At 28.3% G+C, this 10,176-nt stretch overlaps 3 protein-coding genes across 3 annotated transcripts; 1 reads left to right on the top strand and 2 right to left on the bottom strand.

The window, feature by feature from the left end:
- Nucleotides 1–34: 34 nt before the first annotated feature.
- Nucleotides 35–2,993, bottom strand: LOC113548146 (membrane-bound transcription factor site-2 protease). The gene is made up of 7 exons (XM_026948867.1): nt 2,951–2,993; nt 2,605–2,867; nt 2,104–2,397; nt 1,932–2,035; nt 1,596–1,836; nt 879–1,059; nt 35–815 (listed from the first exon to the last, which is right to left on the bottom strand). The coding sequence occupies exons 2-7, from the start codon at nt 2,677–2,679 to the stop codon at nt 220–222; spliced, it is 1,491 nt and encodes a 496-aa protein (XP_026804668.1). The 5' UTR covers nt 2,680–2,867; nt 2,951–2,993; the 3' UTR covers nt 35–219.
- A 146-nt stretch (nt 2,994–3,139) lies between these two features.
- LOC113558645 (sorting nexin-12) lies at nt 3,140–9,499 on the top strand. Its single transcript, XM_026964138.1, has 4 exons — nt 3,140–3,815; nt 3,907–4,002; nt 8,724–8,848; nt 9,111–9,499. The coding sequence occupies exons 1-4, from the start codon at nt 3,654–3,656 to the stop codon at nt 9,214–9,216; spliced, it is 489 nt and encodes a 162-aa protein (XP_026819939.1). The 5' UTR covers nt 3,140–3,653; the 3' UTR covers nt 9,217–9,499.
- Nucleotides 5,639–8,093, bottom strand: LOC113558634 (anaphase-promoting complex subunit 5). The gene is made up of 2 exons (XM_026964130.1): nt 7,542–8,093; nt 5,639–7,481 (listed from the first exon to the last, which is right to left on the bottom strand). Exons 1-2 carry the CDS (start codon nt 8,091–8,093, stop codon nt 5,751–5,753), a joined length of 2,283 nt encoding a protein of 760 aa, XP_026819931.1. The 3' UTR covers nt 5,639–5,750.
- Nucleotides 9,500–10,176: the final 677 nt, after the last annotated feature.

The raw sequence follows: 10,176 nt of genomic DNA, 5'->3' as shown, positions 1-10,176 counted from the left end.
TAACACTTACTTAAGATTACAAAAAAATCTACCATTACAATAAGTCACATAATATAAGTATAAAAATTATATATTTCTTATCAGCTTCAGTACAAACGTATTTTGAAAAATAATAAAAATAAATACATTTTTGGAATTTGGTATGAATCATAATGTTGCTCCTTAACCGTTAGTAGAAATTAGGAACCATTTATATTTGTTTAGGTAAATAGTAAATGTCTAGTTTATTATCTTAATCAAAGACCAAAACCCTAATATCATATAAATAATCAATATTAAAGATCCAAGAATTGTCAAACAAATAGAAATTGCTAATCGAACACTTAAATGTTCAACGTGTTCCTTCAGCATTGTATTCACTAACACCCTTGATATTTTTTCTCCATCAAAATAAAAACATGGTATTACATTTATAACGGCTAAACCTCCTGCAAACATTATTAAGTATTTACAAAATTTTTCAATAGATTCTGGTACACTATTTGATAGATAATCAGTCTTAGGTACATATTGAGTAACAGATATGTATTGTAACTCTATAGGCTGTCCAAGAAATAAAACTTCATTTTTCTTTTGACGTTTGATAACCACAAGTTTATGATTTTTACGAATTGCAGGATAATAACAATGTGCTGATGAACACTGGTTATCAGCATCACAGGGTGATGTTGATCTTTCTATAACTTTTCTAACATTTAAGCATGAATGATTTGGTAATTCTTGAGGATTGGACAGCGATTCAATATACTCAAAACACAAATTGGTCTTTGAGTTTGGATCACAGCAGTTTATTATATATTCATCGACATAATGCACTAAAATAATAATTAAATATTGAGTAACATAAACTATTTTGAAAATCATAACTTAATATTTACCTGGTTTTGTTTCGTCATGATGTTGAACAAATTCTGGCGATAGACAAAATCCAGAATCTACACTAGTTTTAGTGTGATTTAAGCAATTTATCCAAGACACAAAATCATGCACATCACAATTGCCTAATTTTGTAATAACATCACCAGTTACTAGTCCTCCTTGCCCATTAACACCCGATCTCTAAAAGAAAAAATACAAGTAAAATATTATTAATTTATTTCCACATTACTATATAATATTATAATAATATATAACTTTATAATTCTAATTTTTTATTTAGAATTATTGTTGTTTTATTACTAAGTCTACTATTTATTATATTGTTATTTATTATTTATGTCAACAAACTCTATAATCAAAAGGCACAGCCAGTTAATTGTTAAAATAAACAAATAATAACAATTTTAAAATATTTTATAACCTATGTTTAAAATTGTACTTCTATGTCATAAGGCGCTGCAGAATCTTTGTTTTTCATATAACATTATATTACATGGTAAGAGTATCACACTACATACAAAACCAAGGTCTTAAATTGAAAAATAGAATATTTTTAGTTTTTCCAATTATTTATATTTTGTTAACATATAATAGGTACATGAAAGATTTTAATATTCAAAATATGTTTGTGTTAAATTTCTTTATTGCAAGAGTCTTTAGTACACAGTATTATTATTTAAAACAAAAATTAAAATATTTATTTGATTGATAATCACCTGATTTATTTTTGTGGTCATGACACCATGCCCAACTGTGAAAAATGGAAATAACATATATGGTAAGAGCAATAAAACAAGATATGCCATTAGAGCTTGAACTATGTTATGCCATACACCAGCCGACATTACTCGTAGCTGTTTACTGCTTGGCAAGGAGGTAATATCATCCAAATGGACATAAGCCACAGGTAAAATCAAAATGAACATTAAACCAACACCTTCAACATGCATATCTTCTCTATACACAATAAATACTCGAGTTTAATAAGTTTTTATAAGACTTATACTTACATAAGTATAAGTAATAACTACTAATATAAAAGAATCAAATACCTGATTGCTGCTAATGCATGCCCTAGTTCGTGGAAAACTGTAGAAAACATAAGAGCAAATATATAATAGCTTAAGTCTGACATAGGTAAATTTATCCCGGGTACCTGAAAAAGCATTTAATTAAAATAAAAGTTTTGTACAACAGTGGAATTTAAATAGATATTTTACTTACTATTGGTTCAAGAAATGTATCTTGCTGGTTGCTCGATGGCTCACTAGTAGGCTCCGTGAATAATTTTTTACACAATTGGGCAGAAGATACAATAACCAGACATATAGATGGTATAATTAGACAAATGGTAATCCAAGACCCAAAAGTGAACCAATTGGTTTGGAATTTTGGTTGCCAAAACGACATTTTTAAGATTAGACGATTCAAAGAAGTTGTATACCATCGTAATTGAAAAGGCCCAACACTTAACCCTGTCTTTTGCATTAACATCAAATATGGATAATGTGAACAGGACTAAAATAAAACACGTAAAAAAATTATTAAAAATATATATGCTAAGGCATTTTTTCACAAGTCATCAAACTTATCAATTTATTGCCTCAATATCTATCACCAAGGGTTCAGACCAGTTTATTAATAGCAATGATCAATAAGCCAGAGGCACTCATCATATTATGTGGCCAGCAAAATTATGGCTTTACATATTACATTATTACTCACCTTTAATGTGAAATCGAAAAACAAAAGAGCAACGTAGAACACCACAATGATTGCTAGGAGCACGAAAAAGTCCATGGTTATTGTCCGGCGAAAAAATGTCTAAAATAATGTTAATTGATATTATTTTAGTGGTGGAAATGTCACTAACACAACGGAAAGTGTAGTATGTGCCGTCGGTCCATGGTTTTGACGAAGTACGTCCTACGAAAGGCGAAAACTCTTACAAACGACTTGCAGCCTCACACGCCGCGGTTTACTATCGTCTATAGTAATTAATCCCAAAAAATCGAATAATAATAACTAATATTAAATATAAATATTAAATCGTCGAAAGGAGTTACTTTACTTGTTTGGTTCAGTAAACATTTTTATCGGTAGTCGGTACTCGGCACTTCGGCAGTGGCCGTGTCGCTCGCGCGCGCGCTCTCACTGTTATCAACGCCCATTATCAGCTCGACCAGTATTTAGTTGGTTGGCTGACCTGGCCGTGCGTGTCAGCCGTCGTTATCTCGTCCGTCAATCTCCTGATTTCCGTGCAGTGGTCAGTGGTCGTGATTGAGAATAATTTACGGATCTTATTGTATTTGTTTTGTAAGTCGTAAAGTAAACCCATTATCATCGACGCCTAGATCGAGTAGATCGTCTCAACACCCGACTTAACGAAATTCAGTCTATTATTACTATTGTTGCTGTTATAATATATTATAATATAATATTTTAATATTGTAATTCGATTGTTGCGTTATCACGTCGTAGGCCGTCGACATTGTCGACAAGAATTCTTCGGATCAACAGGAAATACCAATTATTGTGCGATCGTTTTTTTTTCATTTCTGGTTTTTTTTTGTTTATTCAAGTCTGCCGGTTATTTTTGTTACGTCATCGATAGCTGCTCCTGTTCTGGTGTACCGGTACCAAGGACGCCCAGATACTCCTCCACAACGCTAAATAAAAAAAAAAATTTCGCTCATCTCGCGAATACGGTCGCAACGCAACGTTCGGTTGACTGCCGTGTAAGGGACGGCCATAAATAACAACAAAAGTAAACAATGGTCGACACAGCTGAAGCTACCAGGCGATTGAACGTCAAGAAACAAACATTGGATGATGCGTATGCGGCTCCGGCCAATTTCTTGGAAATTGATATACTAAACCCAATAACTCATGGTGTGGCCAAAAAGCGCTACACTGACTATGAAGTTCGCATGAGAGTGAGTTGTCTTGTGTTTTAAAGTATAATCATTGAGTTGGGTGGCGCATAATGTTTAACGTCGCACATGTGACTCTCGTTTGATTGTTTAGACAAACTTGCCAGTGTTTAAGGTCAAAGAATCCAGTGTCCGTAGACGTTACAGTGATTTTGAATGGTTGCGCAATGAACTAGAAAGAGACAGTAAGGTAATGTGGACTTCCTACTTATGCTAATAACTTATTCTAGTGACAATATTACATAATTCGAGAATAAATACCTATATAGCTGTTATTGATATTAAATTATTATTGTTATTATATTTTTCTCAACAACAGGCTTATCTAATGGAACTTAAGAGCGATTAGTTAAAATCATAATTAAATCTTCCTCTCTACTAACATAATTCATAACTTGATGCATTCTTCCTCTACATTTTCAAAGAATACCAATCCCAATATCCTAAGAAGTAAAATATTTCAGTGCTAATGTGCCATACTTGATAAAGATTGACTTGAGGTCATTATACCAAATCTCAATAATCGACTTCATTTACTTAACACTGTTCTGAAATCAAAACTAGTTTTTCATACAAAAACTATATTTTACATATCCTTATTAAGACCTATTTGAAATTTGGGCCTATGTAATCCAAATCTGTGGTTGTGCAAAACCATTCTAATTATGTATCCTGTAAGCCTTCCAATTCATCACTCTCTGCATTATCTCTCCTGCACCATAATACATATTAAATTCCACACTTCAAAATGACAAAAGTAGAAACAGTAAACCAATAAGCCACGAAAAACTTCAATCAAATTATAGACTCACTCTAAAGGTACGGTTTCCTTGCAGCATCAAAAAGTGGAACAGTACAGTGTCATAACGCCGCTTACCTATGTCCAGACTGGTAGTTGACGCTAGACGCTGCAGGGAAACCGTCTAACCCCATAAGAGAAAATAGTACAGAGGTTTATCGAATGATTAATGATCAATTAACCATTTATAAATAACTTGTAAAAAAATTAATATAGTGTTGGGTTCTATCCCTCCTTAAGTAGTCATTGTTGTGTATTATTTTCTTATTATTTTATAATTTCAAATTTTTATGTCTTATAGCTTGAAAGTAGAGAATGGATTTTGTATTTTATCATACTTTTAGATATTCAATGCAGGAAAGTATTTTGTGATTTTTTCTTCTAATAATACCAACTGGTGTGTTACAATAGCAATTATTCCATTGTTAAATTGAACTGAAGAAGACATATCAACAATATTTTTTTGAATTATACATTTTCTCCAAAACTTTTTTTTGAAATGTTAATAGTTTATCTGCGATTGTTAGAATATTTTAGTTTTCACTTTGCATACCATTATTTACGCTATTTAAATAATTGAAGATATCAGCTAAATTTGCAATTTTAATACACCAAGTATTGTCAAAGATTAACAATAAATTAAGAAAAAATCTAAGTTCATAATTTCCTATTTATTTTTCACATTTTATTAAAATATTTATACACTGATCTATTTAGTGTAAAAATATAATTATAAATATTGCATTTAATCTCATAACATTTTTACTAGCATGATTTATCAATAATAATTTATTGATTATCTAACTATTTAATGTTTCCTGTACTAAATTATGTTCTACATTTTAGTGATAATCATATAACCTTTTAATACTAATACTTTTGAAATATGTTTATGTATTTTACTTTTGAATAGTAATCTTTTAAGTTTTAAAAATTGCCATATAGTTGTATTATTGTGTACAAAAATAATTAATAGACAAATAAAAGAATTTTATTTAATTTCAATTTGAAAGAACAAAATGCGTATTTCATAGTTACAACTTACAAGTTATTATATTAGTACAAATGCAATATAATATCGTTATTTTGCATAAAAATAGTATACAAATATGTTTAATTATTTTGTATTGTATCGTTCATTACTGTTGAACTTTGTATTCTTCTAAATGTCTGAATTCCATTGCATGCTTGTTTCGGTTTTGTTTCATATCCAATTCGTCTGCTATTAATGCTTGTAAATATGTTATTTCTTTTAACTCAGTTATAGCTTCTATTGATTTAAATTTCTCTGCGATTTTATTTAATTTACTATACATTTTGTTTAAAAACTCTCGACTATGATCAAACTCATCAACAATGTTAACCATCATTTTTGCTTTAATGATTTGTAAATCTGTGTATGCTTTATCATAAACATTTATGCCACAGTAAATATGTTGTTTTGTCTCTTGTAATAATCTTAATGCTTTATGAGGAAAATCATATTTCATCAATACAATTGCTATCTCAACATTTATAATTGCAGTCATGTACATCAAATGATATTCAATAGCAATCAATTTTGCATCCATGAGTAAATTTAGTGCTGCACTTTCATTAGCTTTGGAAACAATTAAGTATGCCCGCAATCTAGTTAAGACTGTATTTTCTTCATTATTTTCCATTAACTCTTTTACCATATTTGTAGCACCAACAAAGTCTTCTTTTTTTAAATACATTTCTCCTAATCGCAATGCACTTTCTGTTACATTTACAGTAGCCATTTGTTTAGCTGCTAATTCTGCTTTAGGCCATTCTTCTCTATTCATAGCTAAGGTGAAATTTAAATATTGTTCGGCCATTATCCAGAATTTACAATGTGTGTATGGAAAAATATGAGAAACTTCATTAATTAAGATAGGAGCTAGATAATAATCTCCATGAGCTATCAAATCATTAATAATATTGCACATAGCTATGCATTTGCTCTCTATATTATAAACTTCTTTGTTACACTGATCATGTTCCAAAACTAATAAAGAATGTATTGTTGATATACGTTGATAACCATAAGTATTCCAAATTGCCGCTTTTTGTACGTTATTTGTCATACGAAGATCAGTCAAACCATTGAAATAATTATATATTTCACTTTTCTTTAATACTTCAAAAACTATTGCTGGACTTTCAGCGTTTTCAACCAAATATTGAGCCATAGATTGTAAACTAAATGAAGTGATCTGATGCAATTCTAATTCTTTACTTCTAGTTACAGAACATTTCAACATGGTTGATTTGTTCTTTTTACTCAATGTATACATCCACATGAGTGCATGCTGTAAGCAAACATGATCATTTACTTGATGTGCTACTGCTATACTTTCTTTTAAATAACTTATAGCTTCTTCATTATGATTAAAAAATGCATTCAATATGGCCATGTTAAGAGATGTGTATCGATAACCTCTACTTTTTTCATCTACATTAATAACCCTAAAAGTTTGACGACTGAAATAGTGTTGTACACTATTTACTGCTCCACAGTATTCTTTCACTCTTAAACAATTTAAATAGTTTAAATAATGTACGTCAAAATGGTCTGGATTAGCTCGTAGAATTTCTTTTAGTTTTTGTTGTAGAGTTGGGGGATCAAGAGCAACAGATTCATTGATTTTCAATAATTTAACTTGTTGTGCAATAAATAATTCTACTTGTCGCGGAGACCAAGAACGCGCTTTGTTGTACTTACTGTTTTGATTAGAACTTCCCTGATAATTTATGTTAATCATTTCAATAATTCCATTGATTGTCTTAGTTATTTTTACCATTTCTATACCTTCTGGACTAGTGTCTTCTTTTTCAATTATTACTATTTCCTTGGGTGTGAGTCCCTGAAAAATAATTTAATTTTTGATTATTATTTAACAAAATCTAGTTTTTCATATTCTTACCACAATTTTTTTCATTTCCATAATGCAATGAGTTCTCACTTCTTTTATAACAGCTTCAGTTTGTAAAAACTGCATTTTATTAAAAAATACCATTACACGTCGTAAAAATATGCCAACAGGACTACTGCCATTAATAATTTTTATTTGATGTACTTTTGGTAATCCATTATCTAATGACGTACCATCTAAAGTTTTGAACATGTCTGCTATAACATTTAGATTAGTATTTGTCATTTGGTATACTTCCGAGTAAAACGATTCAATAAAGTCCTGAGGTAGCTGGTATTTTCCACATGATATTAAATTGATTAATTCACCAAGTGAAAGATCTGGACATTGAATTAGGTGCAAAGCAAGCATACTAAATGTACGATGAAATTTTGAAGTTTGCACAGTATCTAATGACTTGTCAATAGGTTTTTGATATATCTTAGCATATTCTTTAATATAATGAATTATCATTGATAAAACAAGAATATTATGTGTTGTAACGTTTTCTTGAATCTCATTTGCCGATGTGTTTGGTATAGCTGTAAAATCTATAGTTGTCATTTTTTTAGTACGTTTTTTGTTTTAATTAAAAAAAAGTTATTCACTTGTTAACTACATGACACCAATTTTTACTTTAAAATATTTATATAACGTAAATACTTAATATGAAATAAAATAACTGTAAATAAATAATAATAGTAAATTCAACTAAACATAACATACAGATTAATGAATACAGTTTAGTAAGTGAGCTATAGTCGTTTGAGTAAAAATGTGTACTGACTTTTTTTTGTTATCATCAATCGGTTTGGCTGTAATCATGAAAATAATAATTTCGATTTTTATCTATCGACAGTATGGTAACACTGATAATTCAGTGCATTGTAAAATTATATTTTAAATATTGAGCGGGAATTAGTTTGAGCATTTTTACATTACTTTATCTTGAGTGAATATTAAACAGTATATAATAATATTTTAAAGTATCTATATATCTGTGGTTTTAAAATCATAAAATTATTATAACTATGTATTATTATTATTTTTCTCTGAATGCAATACAAATTTAAAAATCTTTTAGAATGACTCAGTAACTAATTTTTTCCTGGTACCAAGCCCATCTGAAATAATGATTTTGTGTTAAATTACTTTAAATTAGGTTTCTTATAGTTTAATTACAATATTTTTCAGATTGTTGTACCTCCTTTACCTGGTAAGGCATGGAAAAGACAAATGCCATTCCGAAATGATGATGGTATATTTGAAGAAGAATTTATTGAAGAACGACGAAAAGGCCTTGAAGTTTTTATAAACAAGTATATATTTACATACTTAATTTAATATCTGTTACATAAATATTCTAATTTATGTATTATTTATTATTATGACTTAGAAATAGTGCTAGTAGTACTATTCAAGTTTTATTAAATTTTTATTATTAAAATAATAATAAAACTTAATTTATGGTATTTAACAATTTAACTGAATATTATACAACTATGTATATATATTTATTATCTGGTATAATAATGTTATTTTATTAATTGCCCGTTGTTTTTTTTTTTTTTTGTACTTCAGAATTGCTGGTCATCCATTGGCACAAAATGAAAGATGTTTACACATATTCCTACAAGAACCAGTAATTGATAAAAGTTATGTGCCAGGTAAAATCAGAAATACTTAAGTTAGAATTAGTCAACATCTCCACCGATTATGCCTCTAAATGTTATTTTTATTTCGCCAATTCTATAAAATTTTCAAATAATTTGTTTGTTTCTACAATACCTTAAAATAGATATTTTTTTTTATTAGCAATTATTAATATTTTTAATAATCATTATTGTCATTTATATTTTATTTTTATTTTAAAAATCTCATTGTACTCAAACCTTTATTTTAGAATTATGTTACAACATCCCTAAATGGAATTATGTTATTTTAGTGTCTGAAATACAGGTATGTTTATTGTTTATTGGTTATTAATATATTTTAATATAAGTTTAGGAACATACCTAATAAATTTAATTATGAAGAAATATATATACACATATATATATAAATAACATAATATTATTATTATTATTATTGTATGTAATAAATTATGAAAAAATAAATAAATCATTTATATTATATAAAATATTTTTGCTATAATGTTTTTGTATTATTTTTTTTTTGACATTTTGTTTAACCCTTGTCTATAAAAGTTAAAAATGTATCTACATTTATCTTTTAATTCTAACCCTAGTGAATCTTGGTCAAATGCCATCCGTCAACTTTTAGGTAAATTATTATTTTATATAAATTATCAACTTTATTTTATTTGAACTCTGAAAATTATTTGATAACATAACATAATATTTATAATGTTTATAAAAAAAATTAATTAATCACTAACAGAATAGCTGATAATATATTATTAACATAATAAACACCCAAGGTTTATAGACTGATTTAGTAAACACCTACATTGTCATCTGTTTGTTGATAATAAGCTAAATGTTAATCACCAGTCAATATATTAAAATAAAGTGAACAAGACTGTCAATGAGTCATAAATTACTAGTGTATTTTCCAGTACATATAGTATTAATAGAGTTAAATTAAATATTTTTTCTATCTATTTCATGCCTCAAATTTAGTTTAA

Source organism: Rhopalosiphum maidis, chromosome 1 (genome assembly GCF_003676215.2).
Source record: "Rhopalosiphum maidis isolate BTI-1 chromosome 1, ASM367621v3, whole genome shotgun sequence".
Classification (NCBI taxonomy): domain Eukaryota; kingdom Metazoa; phylum Arthropoda; class Insecta; order Hemiptera; family Aphididae; genus Rhopalosiphum; species Rhopalosiphum maidis.
This window is presented reverse-complemented; position numbering and strand designations above follow the sequence as displayed.

Bases quoted from the DNA above. Each gene is read 5' to 3' on its own strand.
- LOC113558645 (XM_026964138.1), top strand. From the start codon at position 3,654: ATGGTCGACACAGCTGAAGCTACCAGGCGATTGAACGTCAAGAAACAA. The intron at 3,816-3,906 runs GTGAGTTGTCTT...TTGATTGTTTAG, and splicing joins ACTATGAAGTTCGCATGAGA to ACAAACTTGCCAGTGTTTAA. The intron at 8,849-9,110 runs GTATATATTTAC...TTTGTACTTCAG, and splicing joins CTTGAAGTTTTTATAAACAA to AATTGCTGGTCATCCATTGG.
- LOC113548146 (XM_026948867.1), bottom strand. From the start codon at position 2,679: ATGGACTTTTTCGTGCTCCTAGCAATCATTGTGGTGTTCTACGTTGCT. The intron at 1,060-1,595 runs GTGATTATCAAT...TTTTTCTTTTAG, and splicing joins TGACCACAAAAATAAATCAG to AGATCGGGTGTTAATGGGCA. The intron at 816-878 runs GTAAATATTAAG...TTATTATTTTAG, and splicing joins TCATGACGAAACAAAACCAG to TGCATTATGTCGATGAATAT.
- LOC113558634 (XM_026964130.1), bottom strand. From the start codon at position 8,093: ATGACAACTATAGATTTTACAGCTATACCAAACACATCGGCAAATGAG. The intron at 7,482-7,541 runs GTAAGAATATGA...ATTATTTTTCAG, and splicing joins TGGAAATGAAAAAAATTGTG to GGACTCACACCCAAGGAAAT.